At 46.6% G+C, this 25112-nt stretch overlaps 1 protein-coding gene across 1 annotated transcript in view; it reads right to left on the bottom strand.

Annotated features, from left to right (window-relative positions):
- IFT88 (intraflagellar transport 88) overlaps window positions 1-25112 on the bottom strand; it is a 145225-nt gene that overhangs the window by 21351 nt on the left and 98762 nt on the right. Inside the window, 4 exon segments of the mRNA XM_030307527.1 lie at window positions 3359-3425; window positions 17435-17541; window positions 20992-21057; window positions 22628-22680. Of these exon segments, the coding sequence (XP_030163387.1) occupies window positions 3359-3425; window positions 17435-17541; window positions 20992-21057; window positions 22628-22680 (293 nt within the window).

Genomic DNA, 25112 nt, shown 5'->3' with positions numbered 1-25112 from the left:
GCCAAGAGAACCAGGCACCATGACACCCAGCTTGTAAAAATGTGTCAGTAACACAGTTTCTACGCCAAAATTCCCTCCTGTGAGGATAAGGCGCATTTGTGCACTTGGTCTGACTATTTGTGTTGGACTGAAATGGAATAGATGAGAGAAAGGAAAAATTATTGAACAAGAAAACAGCAGGGGGTGAGGGCCAGGGCCAGGAGGCGAATTTGGATCGGCAAGGCCTCTCCCTCTCTGCGCTCGGTTGTCAGATCCCGGGCGGCCTCAGCCGTCTGCCTCTGCTACCCTGACCCCGACTGCGGTGGAGGCGCCAGGCCCAGCTGAGGCGCGGCATGTGTTCTGAGACACGGTGTGGTTTAAGGAGTCTCACTGGCGAGAGGTCACCTCGGGAGGCTGAGCAAAACTCTCGGTGTCGGGGGGTCTGGCCCCTCAGTGGCCTCTGAGGCACACCCTGATCCTTCCGATGTTTGTGAGAGGCAGAGACGACGGTCTGGGCGGAGTTTCTTGGGGTGGAACTGGGGACGCTGTCCTCTGGGCTCCGCTTCAGCACCAACCAGGCACGCCCTGGCATCCTGTTAGGAGGTCCTGATGTTTCTGAAGCAGACTTCAAGCTGAAGACATCCGGGTAACTCAGGCTCAGGTCTAGAGGCTAACACTCTCCACATTCTGCAAGCTTGTGAATTACCAGAGAAGGCTCTGAGAACTTAATACAAGACTGCTGGGAGTCGTTCTGGGAGGGACTGGCTGGTGACTCTGAACTTCAGATTTTGATTTTTTTATAATTACTTTGTTTGAATCTCACACTAAAAAAAGTTGATTTTTTTTTTTGAGAGAGCATGTACACGTGTGCGTGGGGGATGGGCAGACAGGGAGAGCGAGAACCCTAAGCAGGCCCCAAGCCCCCAGCGAGGGGCTTGATCTCACAAACCGTAAGCTCATGACCTGAGCCCAGATCAAGAGTCGGAGGCTTAAGTGACTGAGCCACCCAGGCGCCTCTGAGTTTAAGATTTTCAGAGGGAAGTGTAAAAAACTTGGAAGATGGTGAATCCATCTTTAATAAGCTTTAATAAAGAACTTCGAGGGGCGCCTGGGTGGCGCAGTTGGTTAAGCGTCCGACTTCAGCCAGGTCACGATCTCGCGGTCCGTGAGTTCGAGCCCCGCGTCAGGCTCTGGGCTGATGGCTCGGAGCCTGGACCCTGTTTCCGATTCTGTGTCTCCCTCTGTCTCTGCCCCTCCCCCGTTCATGCTCTGTCTCTCTCTGTCCCAAAAATAAATAAAAACGTTGAAAAAAAATTAAAAAAAAAAAAATAAAGAACTTCGATAAACACTTAACACTTCGCTAGGGTTACCAAGACAATGACTCCTGAAGGGACACTCAATTTCAAGAAAAGCTCCTATCACAGGCCGCCTGCTTCCTAAGAGCAAGGATGAAGCAGCAGCCGCGAGACGTCTGCTGAACCTTCCACGTTCCTCTCAGCTGATGCCCACAGCCTTGTGTGCCGACCCTTTGCCACTAGGGACATTGCTGGTACGTGCAAGTCCATGATCCCTCTCCACAACTCCCAGCTCCAAAGAGCTCGGAAAGCCAACTTTTCAGGTGGCAATATGTAAACTTCATGGGCATAAAGCCCGACTTGACCTGAAGCTATTTTTAGCCATTATTTAACCTTAGTGTAATTACCCATGTGTTTTCCCGAATCAGTAACAGTTCTGTCTGATTGTGAGGTGCACCCCACGGGTATCATATATGGGTAAAGCACCACAGAAGGTTTCTGAACTCCAAAAGATGCCGAATTCCACGACACACTTGGCCCCACAGACTTTGGGTAAGAGGCTGCAGGCCTGCTTGGCCGTCGCCCGCTTATGAGAACTGCTGGGACAGATCTTTCAGACCCAGGACTCAGTTAAGTCCAACCCCAGAGAGCTGAGTGAACACACTGAAGCAGGGGTGGGGCAGGGGTAACAGAGCGGAGGCCACATCTGAGGGTCAGGGGACGGTATGGGAACGTCAACGCCCATCAGGACCACGGGGGGCTGACGAGGTAGGAAATGGCTACTCCTCGACGCGGCAAACCGCCCTGGCGTGCGTGGGACACAGACTGCAGGCGGCAGCTGCTACTTTCTGAGGCCCTGGGTAACTACTCCTGGGACCTGAGGGTAAACAGGCGAGGACTGTGAGGTTCAGCTGGAAAAGCCGGACTGATCCTCAGAGCATCAAACTGTCTTGCTAGAACGAGACGCCCCTGATGATCGTAACTGCTTAAACCCATCTGGCCAAGCAGAGCTCAGATCTCAGGAAGGAATCTTTGTCCCAGCTGCAGTTTGTATCCCCAGGGAAGTCAGTAGCATTCTCAGCAGCGCCTGAGACCTGTGTGTCCTTCCAACTAGATTTTAACTTCCCTGAGCACAGGGACCGTGTTCTACTCATCCCTACGCCTCTGGCACTTAGCACCGTCTTTAGCTGGCACCTGGTATGCATCTAATAAACGTTTGCGTTTGCGAATGAATGAAATAAAGGCCTACCGAACTACGCCTCACACTGTCTCTGCCCTGACGCCTACATCACAAAGAGACGAGGGGTGGAGCCGGGCGGGGGCACGGACCCGGGTCACGTCTGCAGGACAGTGCGACGTACAGATATGAGAGAATGTACGTGTATTTACACATCCCAATTTAGCCTTTATTTTTCCGATCCGTTTCTTTAAAACCCCCAAATTTCTACTAAGTTTAACTTATACTATTCCTCTGACGTGGACAGAGAAGGCAGATTTTGATGATGAGGAAAACGGGAAGGAAAACTTAACAACCTTGTTACTAAGTAATGCTGTGACAAGTGGTCGAAGTCAAGGAACTGAGCGATGCAAACAAATTTAGAAATCTCTTAAAGCCTACGGCATTTATGTGGCTGGTCCAAAGGGAGACGGCTGTCGTGATCAAGACAGGAACTAGAATCATGTCTCCTAATGCCCAGACTGGCACGATTTCTACGCTAAAGTATATTCAGCACTGCCAGCATTCTAGAAGGCCATCTTACTTCTCATCGCACTGCCCTAAAAGGTAAATTAACAAAATGTAACACAGTAAAACCTCATTAGCATGGACATATGTGGTAATCTATTCAGCATGAACTTATTTATTAACCACTTAGCAAACACAGGTGTGCTTACCGAAGAAGTAAAATCCACCGACATTCACCATCATTCACATAACAGAATGCTTACAAAATTAATTGGAGTAAGTGAGGTTTTACTGCGTACAGAACAAAAGGCGTTCTTTCTGATTATCCAAGACGTTTCAAGAAGCCCGTGTGCTAGACGTCGGTCAAATCCAGTACGTCAAGGAAACAGGAAATACTCACCACTGCCGGCACTGCCCTCCCTTCTGCTGCGGGAGCCCCCGCCGCCATCTCTGCCAGACCTTACGCGCTAGAACAAGACGATGAGTTGAAAAGAATGAATGATATTCCCTTGAAGGTGAATATAAGTAAATGCTGCTTTTTTTTAAAAGCTTATTTATTTATCTTTGAGACAGAAAGAGAGAGAGAGAGAGAGAGAGAGCAAGGGAGGGTCAGAGAGAGAGGAAGGCAGAATCCCAAGCAGGCTCCACACCGTCAGCGTGGAGCCCTACGCAGGGCTCGAACTCAAGGAACCGTGAGATCGTGACCTGAGCCAAAATCAAGAGTGGGGTGTCTAACCGACTGAGCCACGCAGGTGCTCCTAAATGTTGATTTTTTTCAATTAACGTTACTGTGTAGCGCTTAAGACTTACTGCCCCTACTCTCCTAAGAGCTGGGTGCACACTGCTCCTTACCTTGATTCTATGAGAGAAAAGACAAAGTTGTTCTGTAAACACCAGGGTCCTCAGGCCTTAGTAAATAGCCAGGGGGCACTTGCACTCAGGTGCAGTAACCACTGCTTATAAAGCAAATATGCTCCTGAGGTGAAGGCTGAGGTCTTAGACCGGGGGTGGGAGGGGAGGAGGGAACCCACCCAAGGGCTATATCCTGCGTTAGTTCTACTCTGTAATGGCTGGACTTGAACTATTTTGGGGGGAAAAAAGGTAAACTTTGAAATTCAACCTCTATAATAAAAGAACTATTAAAATCTCACAAAATACTTACGATCTGCTTAATAGTCCACTTTCTTAGGTACAGGCTTACCCTTAAGACAGAAGAAATATCTCCAAGCTGTGACATTCTTAGGTTTTTTGAAGCAATTTACGGTTACTTTGTGTTTTGCTTAGGAGCTATACTTTTTGTACCGACACTGAATCTGTCTCAAGTCACACCGCCAGATTCTCATATGCCTGATGCTGTGTTTAGAGAGACAGGGTAGTTAGTGGAGAGAGTCAGACAGCTTTTGACAATTCTTTACTCCACAACTAAATTAAAATTTTAAACACAGATTGGTACCTTATTTAGATCTTCAATAATATGAGCAAAATTTCATATCTGATTCAAAAGACAAATTATTTATTCCCCAGTGAATTCTGAATTATCAGATCACAGATTAGAGGTTACTGACATTGTGATCGGCTAGGAAGAAAAAAAATTTCAATAACTCAAGACTCATTTCTCTAAAATGGAACACTCAGTACTTTCAAATATATGTAAATATGCCCAAATTTTTTCTGTTAAAAAGAAACCTCCCTTGAAACCCCATCTCTCCCCTTTGCCCCTTCTCTTGAAAATCTAAAGATGATATAACAAAATAAAAATTTTAATGTCTGTAATCAGATTTTATTTCAAAACTTGTTTTTCATCTTCCTGAAGATTATTTCTAGCATATCCAAAAGACCTATACGATACTAAAATAAACTCATAGATACAAATGCCTGTGTGACCTGAAGGTTTTTCAAATCAAATGTGAGAAAAGATCTTGCAGTTGCTTTAGTGACCATACGTTTAGAACAGGACAATTTAGGAGAGTGAGCACTTTCCACGATCACCACATTCTTCGCCCCATTCCACCTGTTCCTTGCTCCCATCTAGAACTCCCCAATCTTGCGGCTCTCGTCCATCTCTTCCTAACTAATCCCCTGAATACTCACTTTATTTCTAGCCTAGAAACACCCCAGCACTTTAAGGACGTCCACGTCAGGACCTCCAGACACTTTGCTTGCCCACCCGTCTCTCTGCTCCACTCACCAAGAGAAACCTAAAACCTGGCTTGATTCAACGACTTCTCCTCTTTCTCTCCTACTCCCAGGACACCGTGCTCTGCTGGACACGTGTCACGTAAGCACACGACGGTGCCAGAGCCCCACTGCTGGCTCAACCTCCGCCCGCACGGCCCACGGAGCAAGCGCGTGTTCAGTACATCACATTCTGTCCTTTGCATCTTTGGAAACTGACTGCCCCTCGTACTTTGTGAATTAAGAGCCAGCTTGCACCCCTTGGAGGGGCCAGCCTCCATCTGGTACCTCCTCTGCCTGCCATGCCTTTCCCCACCTCCTTTCCAGCAACGACTCACCCCTTAGGGTTCAGCTCCACTCTCATCTCAGGGCGACTCCCCTGTGACCCAGGTGGCTGCTCACTCAGTGTGCTTACCAGCACCCACGCCCTCCTCACACTCAGGGTCCCGCCTGCTGGTCCTTCTCCTTCACCACGCTCCCGTGGGTAGAGAACGTGGTTTTTAGGTTTTTTGTAAATGTTTATTTACCTTTGAGAGAGAGCGAGCAGAGAGAGAAGGAGACCCAGAATCCGAAGCAGGCTCCAGGCTCCGAGCCATCAGCACAGAGCCCAGCGCGGGTCTCAAACTCATGAGCTATGAGATCATGACCCGAGCTGAAGTCGGACGCTCAACCGACTGAGCCACCCAGGCGCCCCGAGAACGTGGGTTTTCATCCTCTTCCAACTGAACACCTATTTGCTGCTGAAAATCAATGAACTCCACCACACTGAATCTTGCATACTCTCTCTCTTCTCCAATCTTTTGCATTTCGGCTGATGTTTTTCTCTTCCTTTTTGTATTTCGATTGCTCAGTCTTCAATTCCTGCCCTTCCCATTTTGTTCTTTTCCAGACATAGAGTTAAGTTTGGCAGAATGCCTGGAAGCTGATTTTTTTGTGTGTTCAGTGAAGAAGAAACATAAAACATCTTTAAAACACAGCAATTCTATGAGGCCCCCAGCTCCTGGGGCCAGTTCACACTGCTCCAGGCCCACGGCAGCCAGACACGCACAGTAGGCCCTTCTTGCCAGTTCACACTGCTCCAGGCCCGCGGCAGCCAGACACGCACAGTAGGCCCTTCTTGCCTGTTCACACTGCTCCAGGCCCACGGCAGCCAGACACGCACAGTAGGCCCTTCTTGCCTGTTCACACTGCTCCAGGCCCACGGCAGCCAGACACGCACAGTAGGCCCTTCTTGCCAGTTCACACTGCTCCAGGCCCACGGCAGCGAGACACGCACAGTAGGCCCTTCTTGCCTGTTCACACTGCTCCAGGCCCACGGCAGCCAGACACGCACAGTAGGCCCTTCTTGCCTGTTCACACTGCTCCAGGCCCACGGCAGCCAGACACGCACAGTAGGCCCTTCTTGCCAGTTCACACTGCTCCAGGCCCACGGCAGCGAGACACGCACAGTAGGCCCTTCTTGCCAGTTCACACTGCTCCAGGCCCGCAGCAGCCAGACACGCACAGTAGGCCCTTCTTGCCAGTTCACACTGCTCCAGGCCCACGGCAGCCAGACACGCACAGTAGGCCCTTCTTGCCTGTTCACACTGCTCCAGGCCCACGGCAGCCAGACACGCACAGTAGGCCCTTCTTGCCTGTTCACACTGCTCCAGGCCCACGGCAGCCAGACACGCACAGTAGGCCCTTCTTGCCAGTTCACACTGCTCCAGGCCCACGGCAGCCAGACACGCACAGTAGGTCTTTCTTGCCTGTTCACACTGCTCCAGGCCCACGGCAGCCAGACACGCACAGTAGGCCCTTCTTGCCTGTTCACACTGCTCCAGGCCCACGGCAGCCAGACACGCACAGTAGGCCCTTCTTGCCAGTTCACACTGCTCCAGGCCCACGGCAGCCAGACACGCACAGTAGGCCCTTCTTGCCAGTTCACACTGCTCCAGGCCCACGGCAGCCAGACACGCACAGTAGGTCTTTCTTGCCTGTTCACACTGCTCCAGGCCCACGGCAGCCAGACACGCACAGTAGGTCTTTCTTGCCTGTTCACACTGCTCCAGGCCCACGGCAGCCAGACACGCACAGTAGGCCCTTCTTGCCAGTTCACACTGCTCCAGGCCCACGGCAGCCAGACACGCACAGTAGGTCTTTCTTGCCTGTTCACACTGCTCCAGGCCCACGGCAGCCAGACACGCACAGTAGGCCTTTCTTGCCTGTTCACACTGCTCCAGGCCCACGGCAGCCAGACACGCACAGTAGGCCCTTCTTGCCTGTTCACACTGCTCCAGGCCCACGGCAGCCAGACACGCACAGTAGGTCTTTCTTGCCAGTTCACACTGCTCCAGGCCCACGGCAGCCAGACACGCACAGTAGGCCCTTCTTGCCAGTTCACACTGCTCCAGGCCCACGGCAGCCAGACACGCACAGTAGGCCCTTCTTGCCAGTTCACACTGCTCCAGGCCCACGGCAGCCAGACACGCACAGTAGGCCTTTCTTGCCTGTTCACACTGCTCCAGGCCCACGGCAGCCAGACACGCACAGTAGGCCCTTCTTGCCCGTTCACACTGCTCCAGGCCCACGGCAGCCAGACACGCACAGTAGGTCTTTCTTGCCAGTTCACACTGCTCCAGGCCCACGGCAGCCAGACACGCACAGTAGGCCCTTCTTGCCTGTTCACACTGCTCCAGGCCCACGGCAGCCAGACACGCACAGTAGGCCCTTCTTGCCTGTTCACACTGCTCCAGGCCCACGGCAGCCAGACACGCACAGTAGGTCTTTCTTGCCAGTTCACACTGCTCCAGGCCCACGGCAGCCAGACACGCACAGTAGGTCTTTCTTGCCTGTTCACACTGCTCCAGGCCCACGGCAGCCAGACACGCACAGTAGGTCTTTCTTGCCTGTTCACACTGCTCCAGGCCCACGGCAGCCAGACACGCACAGTAGGTCTTTCTTGCCTGTTCACACTGCTCCAGGCCCACGGCAGCCAGACACGCACAGTAGGCCCTTCTTGCCAGTTCACACTGCTCCAGGCCCACGGCAGCCAGACACGCACAGTAGGCCCTTCTTGCCAGTTCACACTGCTCCAGGCCCACGGCAGCCAGACACGCACAGTAGGTCTTTCTTGCCTGTTCACACTGCTCCAGGCCCACGGCAGCCAGACACGCACAGTAGGCCCTTCTTGCCTGTTCACACTGCTCCAGGCCCACGGCAGCCAGACACGCACAGTAGGTCTTTCTTGCCAGTTCACACTGCTCCAGGCCCACGGCAGCCAGACACGCACAGTAGGCCCTTCTTGCCTGTTCACACTGCTCCAGGCCCACGGCAGCCAGACACGCACAGTAGGCCCTTCTTGCCTGTTCACACTGCTCCAGGCCCACGGCAGCCAGACACGCACAGTAGGCCCTTCTTGCCAGTTCACACTGCTCCAGGCCCACGGCAGCCAGACACGCACAGTAGGTCTTTCTTGCCTGTTCACACTGCTCCAGGCCCACGGCAGCCAGACACGCACAGTAGGTCTTTCTTGCCTGTTCACACTGCTCCAGGCCCACGGCAGCCAGACACGCACAGTAGGTCTTTCTTGCCTGTTCACACTGCTCCAGGCCCACGGCAGCCAGACACGCACAGTAGGCCCTTCTTGCCTGTTCACACTGCTCCAGGCCCACGGCAGCCAGACACGCACAGTAGGTCTTTCTTGCCAGTTCACACTGCTCCAGGCCCACGGCAGCCAGACACGCACAGTAGGCCTTTCTTGCCTGTTCACACTGCTCCAGGCCCACGGCAGCCAGACACGCACAGTAGGCCCTTCTTGCCTGTTCACACTGCTCCAGGCCCACGGCAGCCAGACACGCACAGTAGGTCTTTCTTGCCAGTTCACACTGCTCCAGGCCCACGGCAGCCAGACACGCACAGTAGGTCTTTCTTGCCTGTTCACACTGCTCCAGGCCCACGGCAGCCAGACACGCACAGTAGGCCCTTCTTGCCTGTTCACACTGCTCCAGGCCCACGGCAGCCAGACACGCACAGTAGGCCCTTCTTGCCAGTTCACACTGCTCCAGGCCCACGGCAGCCAGACACGCACAGTAGGCCCTTCTTGCCAGTTCACACTGCTCCAGGCCCACGGCAGCCAGACACGCACAGTAGGTCTTTCTTGCATGTTCACACTGCTCCAGGCCCACGGCAGCCAGACACGCACAGTAGGTCTTTCTTGCCTGTTCACACGGCTCCAGGCCCACGGCAGCCAGACACGCACAGTAGGCCCTTCTTGCCAGTTCACACTGCTCCAGGCCCACGGCAGCCAGACACGCACAGTAGGTCTTTCTTGCCTGTTCACACTGCTCCAGGCCCACGGCAGCCAGACACGCACAGTAGGTCTTTCTTGCCTGTTCACACTGCTCCAGGCCCACGGCAGCCAGACACGCACAGTAGGCCCTTCTTGCCTGTTCACACTGCTCCAGGCCCACGGCAGCCAGACACGCACAGTAGGTCTTTCTTGCCAGTTCACACTGCTCCAGGCCCACGGCAGCCAGACACGCACAGTAGGCCCTTCTTGCCTGTTCACACTGCTCCAGGCCCACGGCAGCCAGACACGCACAGTAGGCCCTTCTTGCCAGTTCACACTGCTCCAGGCCCACGGCAGCCAGACACGCACAGTAGGTCTTTCTTGCCTGTTCACACTGCTCCAGGCCCACGGCAGCCAGACACGCACAGTAGGCCCTTCTTGCCTGTTCACACTGCTCCAGGCCCACGGCAGCCAGACACGCACAGTAGGTCTTTCTTGCCAGTTCACACTGCTCCAGGCCCACGGCAGCCAGACACGCACAGTAGGCCCTTCTTGCCTGTTCACACTGCTCCAGGCCCACGGCAGCCAGACACGCACAGTAGGCCCTTCTTGCCTGTTCACACTGCTCCAGGCCCACGGCAGCCAGACACGCACAGTAGGCCCTTCTTGCCAGTTCACACTGCTCCAGGCCCACGGCAGCCAGACACGCACAGTAGGTCTTTCTTGCCTGTTCACACTGCTCCAGGCCCACGGCAGCCAGACACGCACAGTAGGTCTTTCTTGCCTGTTCACACTGCTCCAGGCCCACGGCAGCCAGACACGCACAGTAGGTCTTTCTTGCCTGTTCACACTGCTCCAGGCCCACGGCAGCCAGACACGCACAGTAGGCCCTTCTTGCCTGTTCACACTGCTCCAGGCCCACGGCAGCCAGACACGCACAGTAGGTCTTTCTTGCCAGTTCACACTGCTCCAGGCCCACGGCAGCCAGACACGCACAGTAGGCCCTTCTTGCCTGTTCACACTGCTCCAGGCCCACGGCAGCCAGACACGCACAGTAGGCCCTTCTTGCCTGTTCACACTGCTCCGGGCCCGCGGCAGCCAGACACGCACAGTAGGCCCTTCTTGCCAGTTCACACTGCTCCGGGCCCACGGCAGCCAGACACGCACAGTAGGCCCTTCTTGCCTGTTCACACTGCTCCAGGCCCACGGCAGCGAGACACGCACAGTAGGCCCTTCTTGCCAGTTCACACTGCTCCAGGCCCACGGCAGCCAGACACGCACAGTAGGCCCTTCTTGCCAGTTCACACTGCTCCAGGCCCACGGCAGCCAGACACGCACAGTAGGCCCTTCTTGCCAGTTCACACTGCTCCAGGCCCACGGCAGCCAGACACGCACAGTAGGCCCTTCTTGCCTGTTCACACTGCTCCAGGCCCACGGCAGCCAGACACGCACAGTAGGCCCTTCTTGCCTGTTCACACTGCTCCAGGCCCACGGCAGCCAGACACGCACAGTAGGCCCTTCTTGCCTGTTCACACTGCTCCAGGCCCACGGCAGCCAGACACGCACAGTAGGCCCTTCTTGCCAGTTCACACTGCTCCAGGCCCACGGCAGCCAGACACGCACAGTAGGTCTTTCTTGCCTGTTCACACTGCTCCAGGCCCGCGGCAGCCAGACACGCACAGTAGGCCCTTCTTGCCAGTTCACACTGCTCCGGGCCCACGGCAGCCAGACACGCACAGTAGGCCCTTCTTGCCTGTTCACACTGCTCCAGGCCCACGGCAGCCAGACACGCACAGTAGGCCCTTCTTGCCTGTTCACACTGCTCCAGGCCCACGGCAGCCAGACACGCACACGCACAGTAGGCCCTTCTTGCCTGTTCACACTGCTCCAGGCCCACGGCAGCCAGACACGCACAGTAGGCCCTTCTTGCCAGTTCACACTGCTCCAGGCCCACGGCAGCCAGACACGCACAGTAGGCCCTTCTTGCCTGTTCACACTGCTCCAGGCCCACGGCAGCCAGACACGCACAGTAGGCCCTTCTTGCCTGTTCACACTGCTCCAGGCCCACGGCAGCCAGACACGCACAGTAGGCCCTTCTTGCCTGTTCACACTGCTCCAGGCCCACGGCAGCCAGACACGCACAGTAGGCCTTTCTTGCCTGGCCAACAGCCCAGTGTTTAGAATTGCTCACTGATGGCACTAATGAATACACAGTGTGTAAAATATTCCTCTTAGCACCAAGGGGAGAACAGTCTTCTTTTTCCATAAAAGTTCCAGGAAGAGAATAAGTTCTCTGAAAAACCAGTCTAAATAAATAAATTTCTGGCTTTAACTCCTTTAAAATAGGAGTTAGGGGCTCAGGGAGATACACTATCCTGGCTCCCATAAACCTGAATCAATTTATCTCTCTTTCTTAGGTCTACATAAAACCTTTCCCATTTTAAACAATTTTTAAAAATCCATGACCTGATTTATATCCATTTCCTGCCCCCCTCCCTTATATCAGATTCCATATCCTGGGCTGGTATTTGATCATTTGCATGATGACCCTGTGGGAGCATAAACTCTAGACAAGTGCTTTTCAGACTTTAGTGAATATAAAAATACCTGGAGGATTTGTTTAAAAACACATATGCAGATTCTTGAATTTAACTCTGGGGTAGGGTTTCGGTAGGTCTGGGATGGGGCCCAAGACTTTGTAATTCTAAGATGTGCCCAAGTGATTCTGAGGCTGTACAAGCCCACAGACCATGCTTGAATAGCACTAGTTTCAGACCCCATCCTAATCAAATTATGGAGTTATACTTTTGCCATTTTAATTTACCAACTTTTTGAGTGCAGAGTAAGTAAGAACTATATATCAGCTGAAAATAATGATTTGGATCATCTGCTTCCCCTACTTTTCATAAGGTGGTAAGGCACAGTAGTTAGGAACCTGGATTTGAAGCCTAGGGCTGCCCCCAATAGCCGTGTGACCTAGAGGAAGGGACTTAGCCACCATGGTTCTCAGTTTTCTCATCTGTTAAAAAAAAAGTAATAATGAAACTATACCCAACATCCTAGGACTGCGGCAATGGTTAAGTTAGTTGTTACACATACAATGCTCATAACAGGGCCTGTACTCGTCACGCACTCAGTAAGCGTTAGCTGTTGCTATTTTACTGTCTCGTCAAGCAGATGTTATCAAGTAGAATTGAAGGGGAAACTGTAACCAGAACCACAAGAGTGCTAATCATTCACAAACATTCATCCAGCCTCTTCACTTCTTTTCCTTCCTGCTGCCAAACTTCTACCATTATTAGCACTTCAAGAGGAAAGGAAGGGACACAGACTGGGGGTCCACTTTGTTTTCCTATCAGCAGCTCCAGGTAAAGATTTGATGTGATTAACTCTGATATCCCTGCTTTCCTATTGTTTTTAATGTTTATTTATTTATTTTGAGAGAGGGGGGCAGAGGGGCAGAGAGGATCCCAAGCAGGCTCCACACTGTCAGCACAGCGCCCCACATGGGCTCATTCTCCTGACCATGAGATCATGACCTGAGCCAAAGTCGAGTCCCAAGCTTAAAGGACTGAGCCACCCACGTGCCCCTTCCTGCTTTCAATTACATGTCTGTTTCACAAACTGTCTCCAGTTCACAATATGGAAGTGCTCTTCTTCAGGAAGAAACAACAAAATTAGAGTGGTCATAGAGAGTTACCGACTTTAAAAAAGATATCTAACAATGCATAAATGTTTAAAGAAATCAAGATATATCTACCTGTATAATAGTAGATTGTATTATGCAGACAATTTATGTAACAATTTATGTAACAATAATTACATAAAGAAATTCTTTTTTTTTTTTTTTAATTTTTTTTTTCCAACGTTTATTTATTTTTGGGACAGAGAGAGACAGAGCATGAACAGGGGAGGGGCAGAGAGAGAGGGAGACACAGAATCAGAAACAGGCTCCAGGCTCTGAGCCATCAGCCCAGAGCCCGACGCGGGGCTCGAACTCACGGACCGCGAGATCGTGACCTGGCTGAAGTCAGACGCTTAACCGACTGCGCCACCCAGGCGCCCCAAGAAATTCTAATTACATCAAAAAATGTTAAGTTTCTGCATGGGGGCAGATTCTAAACAAGAAACACACAGAAAAAGTAACAAGTTTTAAGTTCAAATTTAGAAAAGGAGAGTGCCCTTGATTCAGAAGTTTATTTACTATACTTTGCTTCGAAACTAATAGTGCTTTCCGTACTATGCAAGCCAGGAAATAGAATGCTCTGCCCCACGGGCTCACAATTCAAGAAACACAAACTGAAATTGAACACACAACAATCAAAAGAGAAATTAACTCTCAAATAGTGAGAATTCTTTTAGTCTCTTCTTCCTAGGACCTTTCTTTTCCACTATTTTTTCTCCTCCACTTTGCATTTTTTTTGTATACTCATTTTTGAGCTAGAGAGAGCAAGTGTGGAAGGAGCAGAGAAAGAGGGGACAGAAGATCCAAAGCAGGCTCCGAGCTGTCAGCACAGAGCCTGATGCAGGGCTCGAACTCACGAACCGTGAGATCATGACCTGAGCCGAAGTTGGACACAAGTGACTGAGCCACCCAGGCATCCCTCCACTTTGCATTTATAAGCAAAACATGAGTGAGAAAGATTTAATGAGGAGTACCAAAGAAACTGATTCCAAGGGCACTGAAAAGAGAGTACTTTGTGGATGAGGGCTGTGACTTTCACTTTCAAGTAAGATTAAGCAGTAACATCTAAGGGAAGATATTAAGAAGAAGCTATAATGAGAGAAGACATCTAAGTGACCTTGGGTTTTATACAGATTACAGTGAGAGCAGTGACATAATATTACCAACAGAGGCACTGCTCAAGCACACTGAGACATTAATAACTAGAGTAAATAAGTAAGAGAAACACTGGATGATCTAAATGCATCAATAGTAACTCATATGATTTTACTAAAGTACTCTTTTTTTTTTTAATGTTTATTTATTATTGAGGGACAGGGAGAGACAGAGCATGAGCATGGGAGGGGCACAGCGAGAGAGGGAGACACAGAATTTGGAACAGGCTCCAGGCTCTGAGCTCTCAGCCCAGAGTCCGACATGGGGCTCAAACTCGCAAACCAAGAGATCATGACCTGAGCCGAAGTCGGATGCTTCACCGACTGAGCCACCCAGGCGCCCCACTAAAGTACTCTTAATTAAGTCATTAGGGAATTATTTTAGTGAGGACAGTGCAAGGATGTCAGATATGTGAGAGAAACAGATAAAAGTAGACTATACTCAACGAATATATAAATATTTTGATGGGAGAGGAATCAATCGGCAGAGTACTCATCACAAAGGAAAAGCAGTCTCAGTGTAACTCACATATTCATTCATAGTAGTAAGAACCAACAGTCCGCAAGAATATTAGCCCCGTAACAGCCCGAGCAAGAAAGAGTTTGACACCACAGAGAGAGGATGCATACAGGAAGGAGGACGAGGGAAAAGAAAAAGCAAAGGGAGACAGGACGTCAACGTAAAGGTGAAGCACTGTGAAGACCAAAACCAGAGCACGATATCGACCCGATGCAACCCAACATGGGGAAACTGGGCGAAAAGAAAATCATGCAGAAGCAACTCTGCATCTGTTTAAAGGGGCCATGTTTTGGTCTTTATCCCTCAAGTTCATTCCCCAGGGACTCCCTGGAATCGGGGTTTCCTACAGCTGGAGTTAGGATCCCTTGTGAGCTAGCTGCAAGACAAGTCCCAGGAGTTCAAGGCAGCTACTTACTGTGTAAAACGAGCCTGCACCAAAGTCTGCTAAACCAGAGATGCCAGTCGCCCTGTTTAAGGCTGTAAGTTGTGAGGAGTGTAGTGTGAGGAGTGTAGTTTGTCTTTTTTGTGTGCTCTCTGTTCGGCATCAACTTAAACTCCTGATGGTGAAACGTCAGAAGTCTTAAGAATGTGACCCTTTCCACATACCTCCATGGATCTATACTAAGTAACTTTACAACTAATTTAAGCTCCAAAGAATGTTCTTGGTTTGAGATATATACTTCTTTTGGATTCTTCTTAATGGGACAAATTTAGCAGTGATTATGATGACACTTATGATAATTTGAACTTTCATTTATATCTGTTTAATTTTACAAAACTTGCACACAGGTTACCTGATTTACCAGTGGGTATATGGTAGTAAATTGGTCTTGACAGCAGGTTTTAAACTATATACCCTAGCATCGCATTAATAACAACTTGGTATTTTATAGGATTTTTAAGGTAAAAATCTATGTCATGTTCATAATCCTTTTACAACTGATACTTTACACAAGAGAATAAAGACTAAAACCATCAGATCACATCTTCAAAGCAAAGACAATTTAAAGTTAACCACATTTTAGGGGCGCCTGGGTGGCGCAGTCGGTTAAGCGTCCGACTTCAGCCAGGTCACGATCTTGCGGTCCGTGAGTTCGAGCCCCGCGTCAGGCTCTGGGCTGATGGCTCAGAGCCTGGAGCCTGTTTCCAATTCTGTGTCTCCCTCTCTCTCTGCCCCTCCCCCGTTCATGCTCTGTCTCTCTCTGTCCCAAAAATAAATAAAATTAAAAAAAAAAAAATAAAGTTAACCACATTTTGAAAGCAAATATGGAATTTAGACTTAATTATCCAAGATAATTAAATTCTTGATAAAGTCTAACCTTAAAGAATGTATTTTCTTTCTATTTAAGGCAGACACTCAAAGACTATGTTAAATATTCTAGGCTCAAACTTAGGGGAGACTATTCTCTTCAAAAAGTAAAAATAAGAACACCGCTATTCCACATACTGCAAGAAACACAGAAATAAAACTTAAAAAGTTTCCATGCATATTAATACTATTCTCAGAGCCATGGTCTACTACATAATGAAACAGCTTAAAGAAAAAGTACTATTGTTACATGATTTCCTCTTAATTTCCATGGGCCACAGGGCCCTCCAACTGAAATTAATTCTGTAAATTAACCTGCAAGTTATTCTGCTTTGTGGAAAGTTACAACGATCTGTCTGAGAGTAACCAACCATCCACTACAGTAGGCTCACTCTGTTGCACTTCCTCCTGTTAAGAACTGGTTCTTGGGGCACCTGGGTGGTTTAGTTGGTGGACTCTTGGTGGACTCTTTATTTCCACTCAGGTCATGATCTCATAGTTCGTGGGATCGAGCCCTGCGATGGACCCCAAGTTGGGCCCTGAGTCGGGTTCCATGCTGTCCTGCCTGGGATTTTCTGTCTCCCTCTCTCTCTGCCCCTTCCCGCTTCACTCTCTCTGTCTCAAAAAGAAACTTAAAAAAAAAAAAAAAAAAAAAGAATTGATTCTTGATAGAATTTTATCCTCAAACTAGAATATTAGTTGTTTCTCCTTTTATGTCATAGCAGAAAAAAATTTCAACTTTTTTTTTTACTGATAGAAGAACCCAGCGTCACTCATTTGAGCTACAGAAGGCTGACATTTTGAAAGTTAACAGACAGGGGCGCCTGGGTGGCGCAGTCGGTTAAGCGTCCGACTTCAGCCAGGTCACGATCTCGCGGTCCGTGAGTTCGAGCCCCGCGTCGGGCTCTGGGCTGATGGCTCAGAGCCTGGAGCCTGTTTCCGATTCTGTGTCTCCCTCTCTCTCTGCCCTTCCCCCGTTCATGCTCTGTCTCTCTCTGTCCCAAAAATAAATAAACGTTAAAAAAAAAAAAAAAAAAAAAAAAATTAAAAAAAAAAAAAAAAAGGGGCGCCTGGGTGGCGCAGTCGGTTAAGCGTCCGACTTCAGCCAGGTCACGATCTCGCGGTCCGTGAGTTCGAGCCCCGCGTCGGGCTCTGGGCTGATGGCTCAGAGCCTGGAGCCTGTTTCCGATTCTGTGTCTCCCTCTCTCTCTGCCCCTCCCCCGTTCATGCTCTGTCTCTCTCTGTCCCAAAAATAAATAAAACGTTGAAAAAAAAAAAAATTAAACAAAAATAAATAAACGTTGAAAGAAAAATTAAAAAAAAGAAAATTAACAGACAGTAGATTTTGGCCCATATGTGATACCTGTTCCCTTATTTCTTTCATTTTTTCCAATCTCTTAAGTTTTGTTGCATATTCTTGAACTTCTTTTAATCCAATATCCGTGCAGAGACGAACCAAGAAGCGCAGACCTAAATTGTAAAAACAGATGTAGAAAAATATTAATGCAGGGTTGAAAGTATAAGAAATCAATGAACTCGTCTTTTGGGACACAAGGAGGAATGATGCTCACAAACAGTATTTGTTTTCATCAAAAATTAACCTACACTTCGTACTCACTGGCCCTAAGAGAACGGGACTTCCCTGAAAGAGGACCTACAGGGAGGACTCTCTCCACCTGTCCTGCCCTCAGGACAGACCACATGATCTACATTTAGGGCCCTTCCCATACTCTTTATTTCCTTATCTGCTTTTCCTTTCCTCTACTTATGACTACCGATCTATTAGATATTTTGTTTTTTGTCTTTCTCTTCCTAGGAGTTTTCATCTGTCTTTCGGCCACATCGATAGTGCTATATTACCAACACTGTAGCATCCTCCCTAAGAATTTGTAAATAAGTCAGCAATTCATGACCACTAAAATGTTGCAAAAGGAGTAGTACTAAAATAATTTAAAATATCACATGTTATTATATAAATTGCCTATGTGTACATTTGTCTTAATAATTCACAATAAGGAGGTAATTTACATATATTGTACAAATAATGCTTAATTATTTCTCTTACCTACCTATCCTCAGAAAGAATGGTTTAGGAATATTTAAAAAAAATTTTTTTTAACATTTATTTATCTTTGACAGACAGAGACAGGCAGAGTGTGAGTGGGGAAGGAGCACAGAGAGAGAAGGAGAAACAGAATCTGAAGCAGGCTCCAGGCTTTGAACTGTCAGCACAGAGCCCGACACAGAGCTTGACCGCACAAACCTTAAGATCATGACCTGAGCCAAAGTCGGATGCTTAACCGACTGAGTCACCCAGGTGCCCCTTAGGAATGAATATTTAATGTGAAATAAAAGTCACTGTTTTTGGTGGATGTTCTCTGAACTCTTTAGAGTTATTTTTGATAACTGAAGAATATATTTTAAGAATGTATTATCCTGCTGGGTTTATCAGAAAACTACTGTGCTCAAAATGAGATAGTACATGGGTGCAGATGTTTTTTCTATAGCTCTAGTTAAGGCAGATTAAGGCAGACTTTTTTTTTTAACGTTTATTTATTTTTGAGACAGAGAGAGACAGAGCATGAACAGGGGAGGGGCAGAGAGAGAGGGAGACACAGATCTGCAGCAGGCCCCAGGCTCTGATCTGTCAGCACAGAGCCTGACACGGGGCTCGAACTCACGGACCGTGAGATCATGACCTGAGCCGAAGTCGGACGCTTAACCGACCGAGCCACCCAGGTGCCCCTAAGGCAGACTATTAATTATATTTGTCTTGAAAATTATACAGGCCAAAAGCATCCTGAACATTCCCTAATGGCACAGATTTAATTTTTAGAGTGAATCTTTTTTTTTTTTTTTAAGATTTCATTTTTTAAGTAATCTCTACACCCAACATGGGGCTCAAACTCACAGCCCAGAGATCAAGAGTCACATGCTCCACCAACTGAGCCAGCCAGGCATCCCTTAGAGCGAGTCTTAAATTCTCAATAAAGAAAGTAATTTGGGGGTGCCTGGGCTCAGTCAGTTGAGCATCTGACTCTTGATTTCAGCTCAGGTCATGATCTCATGGTTCTTGAGGTCGAGCCCAGCATCAGGCTCCCTGCTGACAGCACAGAGCCTGCTTGGGATTCTCTCTCTCTCTCTCTCTCTCTCTCTGCTCCTCCTCTGCGTGCGTGCTCTCTCCCTCTCTCTCTCAAAATAAGTCAATAAACTTAAAAAAAGAAGAAAGAAATCTGGACCTGCTTGGAGATTGTCCCTCTCCTAGTCCAGTGCACAAGTGCCATGACTTCAGCAGTGGCTCCCAACCGGCAGCGATCCTGTCCCCCAGGGGACACCTGTCACGGTCTGGAGACATTCTGCTTTTCGTAAGGAGGCAGTGGACGTGCTACGAGCGTCTGGTGGGTAGAGGCCAGGGAAGCTGCTACAACGTTCTACAACCCATGGGGTGGCCTCCCACAATACAGAATTATCTGCTCCCAAATGTCAGTGGTGCCAAGGAGGGGAACCATCTTCCCAGCAGCCTGTTTGGGCTTCTTCGTTTTCACAACAAGATGGTACTGTTACCTCTCACTCAATTTCTCAATCACCAAGCTTCCTAAAGTGACTGAGATTAAGATTCCCATAAAAAGCTTTTTAAAAAAAGAAACAGGAAATGAAAGCTATCCGGGTCCACTGAGAACCTAAAGGAGAATCTCTGTAGGTTGGGCTAGAAATCTGTGCTTTTTAAAGTTTTACAAGTAATTTCACGTAGCCTGTGTCCCGGTGGCATTTGTCAGTTAACAGATCTGCTTCTGATTGGCATTAGAGAAGCCCTTGCTCCGAAGCTGCCACCAAAGGCCATTAATTCCAAGCCCTGTGCTGTTGACCTTTCACAAAAGCCAAATGGAGAAAAATATTAATGAAGGAACGTGTAGTACGTCTCATCCCTGGCTCAGGCGGGGCCACTGGAAAGCTTGACACAGAACAGATTTGTCTTACTGAACTGAAATGTATTGTTTAGTGTTCACTGTCACTGAAGGACAAAATTAAAAAGTCTTTTCAAACATGTTATTTTATTTTCTGAGGGGATGTCACAAAAGCAAGGAGCCGCCACGGCTTTCAACGACCTACTGTCTCTCTCTGCTACGCAACATAAATGAAGAGTTGGAAAACGTTTTCTTCTTCCCAGGGAATTATTTTTTGTTTCCTTGTAAATAGCAAAGATTATATAACTGATTACATTTTTCTCTTTCTTTTAGCTGCAAGGCTATTCAGGGCCAAATACTGTTCAGTGGCAGTGTGTGGCATGTGAATATGGTTATTTTGTGTTTTTCTTGATCATGATTTTGTTGTTGGTACTCCCATTAATACTTCACATTATTGCTTTAGGTTACATCAAACCCACTGTGCAACAAGATGGAGAAATAAATGAGTATTTTCTACAAAGCTAACTTCACAAAAGGAAAATAAGCAAAATATCAACATAATCTTTTAAACTTAAAGTAACATTAAAATTCATTTGCTATCCATATCAGCAAGATGACCATTCTATTTTCATAAACTCAAAGTATTTTTCAAGCTCAAAAAGTTGCATACTAACTGAAGAGTTAAAAATGCCTTTTCTATAAATACCACAGTATGAGCTTTAACAAATCAATGATAAACCAAAATTTATTTTTCAAATTTCATAAAACTTTGACATACAGATCTGTTTACTACTGAAGAGAACCCAGTGGTATATTTAAATCCATCAAAGACTAAATTCTATAAAATGTACTCGCAGAGTCAAATTTTCTGATCCTATAACCACATGTATAAACATGTGTCACAAAGTATAGGCTGGTAGCTATCTATGCAATTACCATAGCAAAGATAATTATTACACATAAGGCAACAAAGAGTTAGAACCTATAGTTTTAAAGTTATAAAATGTAAACTCACATTCAACATTTTCTGGAAATTTTCTGTGAATATCCTTGTAAGTATCCAATGCTTTTTGGTAGTTACCTATAAATAGGAAAAAGAGAAAAAAACATACAGATTGTAAAAATTAATAACATTAAGAAGACTTCCATGTTTGCCACAAGCACATACAAACCATTCTTAATATAACTTCTGGAAGAAAATGTACAGATAAAAGAAATTTGAAAAAGAGAGCGAGAGTAAACAGGTGATGGTTGAAACTTAGTTCTACTGCTTAAAATACATTGTTGTAAAAAATTAAGATCTATTCAATTTCCGAAAAAATTAAATTAGTTCAGAAGAACAATTGACAATTTTAAAAATAATCTAAGTGATAAGCTAACATTAATTTCAATGTCATTCACTTAGTTGGAAAAGATGAAAAATAACCTTTCTCGGTAGTTTTTATTTTGAAACATTCAAAAATTTATAGAAAGCATTTTGTTTTATAATACAATAATTTAGCTTCACAGCAACAAAGAATTGGAAAAATAATTTGGGATCAAAGATCTTTGCTAAAATGTCGGTAAACAAGTGATGAGTCTCAACGGGCCCCACTATGCACGAGGGCCAGCCATGCTGACCCTCCCAAACGTGTGGTATGAATTCGATGTAACAGACAGGAAGCACCCAGCAGCTCTCAATAAACGTCAGCTTCTCTTCTAAATAGTATTTCAGTTAACACAAGAAAGTTTCTATCTCAAATCACTCAGAATACCTCTCACATATGTACGTTTTACATGTGACCGACAAGGAAATGAACATTGGTAATTCAGAACGCATGCTGATACACATAAAATGTATAATATATAGTTATGTTGTATGTTCCCCAGGAAATAGAGTAACGGCAAAGATCAATGATCTAAATGATTTTAGGACTCCTGTGTACATATCCTGATGCTATTCTAGAGGAGCTCATAAAGAAAGAAACCTCCTACAAGACACGATAACATCATTAACACTGTCACGATCTGTGCTCCCCCTGGATTGAGAAATTTATTTTCCTGGATCATTTGTGGCCTCTATAAGAGGGGTTACAAATCTGTTCACGTCCATCTCATTACCTAATATCTGATAAGAGTCAACAATATCATTCACTTCACGGTGAGTCCAACACTTCAGGACAAGCGTCAGCAGTACATGATGTAATAAAAAGTTAACTGAAAATGCAAATGAAGATACCGAGTAGCATTTGGTATAAAAAAATACAGCTCCAGTTGTCGCAGTTCTGGGCCTTCTTCAGCCTTGTCAGGTGTGAGACAGTCTCATAAATTTGGCACGGCACACAGGCTGCTCAGAATTAGGTGAACGGAAAATGGAAACATAAACTACTGGGTATAGAATGCCTACTTTTCTGTGACTTAACATCCCCAATGATTACATGTTAACTTTGAAAAATAACGAATCTGTTAATAGTGGGGACGGAATACACGACCAAGACCCATTTTGTAAGCATGACTTTTTTTCTGTGGGTAGTAGTGATGCTTCCAATATGTTAGTCAGCAAAAGTTACTGTTTTAATAAAAAAACATGTGGTTGGAACACAGTTCTATGCATAATTACCTAAAAGATAGAAGCAAAATATATAAAAAATGAATGAAGTTAAAGCATTTACCACTTCTTCTAAAACAACTAGCCACCATCAGCTGCCATTTCACTTGTGTAGGCCTATAAAAGAAACAAAACTATATGAAATCAGAGATGAAACAAAAATAACCTGAGATGATCAGTTTCATAAAGCTACATATCTGTACTATCTTTCAAATACATTTTTCCAAATACTTTTTGACCTCTAATTAGATCTTTATTATTGAAAGTAGCATATATACAATTTCCTTCATTATTACCTATCATATGTATATTAGAAAATTTAAGAGTCCTTCAATCTGGTTCACACCTTTATTTAGATTTTATGTGAACCACTTAACCTGTTTGGCTAAAGACCACTGTGATCTATTTTAAACATTATCATTACCTTTGCCATAATGTTATACTTTGGCTTAGTACCTAAGACTTAGAAATTTAGGCTTGCGAAGTTTGTACCCATGAGGCAATTGTTGACCTTGTGTTTGAACAATTAGGCTTCAACTAAAGGTAGAGTAAAAAAGAACTATATTCATTCTTTTTTTCCTCTTAAAAAGAAAAGGATTTCTTTTCTTAAAAAATGTTTATTTTTGAGAGAGGGCAAGCAGCGGAGGGCAGGCAGCTCTGTGTTCTGTCAGCAGAGCCCGCTTTGGATCCTCTGTCTCCCTCTCTTTGCCCCTCGAGCTGGGCTCGAACTCACCAACTGTGTAAGATCATGACCTGAGCTGAATCGGACGCTTAACCGACTGAGCCACCCAGGTGCTCCAAATTTCTGTTATAAAATAAATAATAACGACCAGGATTTCTAAAGACCACTGTTACAAATACCTAGGAAAATAAGATTTGAAGAAATGAAAGACTAGGGAATAATTGAACGTGCTTCTCATTTCTTTTTAGACTCTTCCTTCTATTTACCTGATGGCCTCAGAGACAGCCTCATTCCCACTCAATTTGATGGCACACCTACCAGCTCTGGAGTCTTATTAGATCAGGGTCACAGCCCTACTACTTGGACAAGCTACTTAACCTCAAATCCACTCCCTACAAAGCCATCCACTTTGATCTAAAGAAAACACATATCTAACTACATTACTTCCCTCTTTAAAATGCATCACCTCCCCTCCAACTGCAAGGTAACTCCGAGGTCCTAATCCAGTTCATCCACTGTTAGCCATTTGCTACCTCACCAACTCCACTTCCATGGGGAGCTGCCCAACATTTCATGCTACAGCAAATCCAAACGGGAGGACAGAGTCCTTTGCATTCACTGCATTTTCTAGACTTCTGATCTTTGCACACACCGTCACCTCCACTTGGAGGCTCATCCCAACCTCATGACCCACTTCCCTGCCAGACCATATTAGATTGTTCTGTGGACTCTTCTAACATCCTAGAATCTCTTTGGCACTGCATTTACTATACTGTAGTCTTATTTATGTTTCTGAATACCTTATTAAACTATAAATTCCTGAGGGCAGCAGAGTCTTTTGTGTTCCCAGGACCTGGCATGATGCCTGATATATGCTGGGTGATCATTCATCATTAACATATTCAAGTATATGTCTTTATAATTTCCTGAAAGGTTGGGATTATGATTTTTAGTTTGGTACACTATTCATTCTGTTAACTTGGTAAGTTACTTAAATTTGTGCCCATGTTTACTCATCTACAAAGTGGGAAGGATAACAGCACCCATGTCATAAATCAGTTGTGAGGATTACGTAGCACAATGTATCTAAATAATAAACATTAGTGATTATTATAACCACTTCTCTTCTCTTCTTCAGGAAAGCCTTATTTCATGAATGCCCCCTACTGGGAAATTGAAAAAACAGCCACCAGAGCAGCTGCTACGTAGTGCGTGCATGAATGTGTGTGCATCCTCATGTGGAAAATGGAGTAATTATTTTCAACCACTAAAGTAGCCCAGTAAAGAGGAAGAACAGGGCTCAGTGACTTAATGTTAATAAGGTATTAGGTAATATTCTGGATTACTAATTCTAGTGGATCATAACTACAGATGATCTGTGACATTGCTTGTTTCCATTAGCATACATAATTGGGCACTGATTTGATGTAGACGATCAGCAAAAGATTTTATGCATTATAATAGTCGAGAAGCTTTCTTTTTTTTTTTTTTTTAATTTTTTTTTTCAACGTTTATTTATTTTTGGGACAGAGAGAGACAGAGCATGAACGGGGGAGGGGCAGAGAGAGAGGGAGACACAGAATCGGAAACAGGCTCCAGGCTCTGAGCCATCAGCCCAGAGCCCGACGCGGGGCTCGAACTCACGGACCGCGAGATCGTGACCTGGCTGAAGTCGGACGCTTAGCCGACTGCGCCACCCAGGCGCCCCTCGAGAAGCTTTCATGTATGAGAAATGCAGTCTCATGTCTTTAGGACATGAGATAAATTTATTAATCTTCAGAATTAAGCTGCCACGTTCATACTGATAGTTTTAGGAACTGGAGAGAGCCCAGACACTATTAATACAGGACAGGATAGTTTTGCACAA

The sequence above is a fragment of the Lynx canadensis genome, chromosome A1 (assembly GCF_007474595.2).
Source record: "Lynx canadensis isolate LIC74 chromosome A1, mLynCan4.pri.v2, whole genome shotgun sequence".
Taxonomy (NCBI): Eukaryota; Metazoa; Chordata; class Mammalia; order Carnivora; family Felidae; genus Lynx; species Lynx canadensis.
This window is presented reverse-complemented; position numbering and strand designations above follow the sequence as displayed.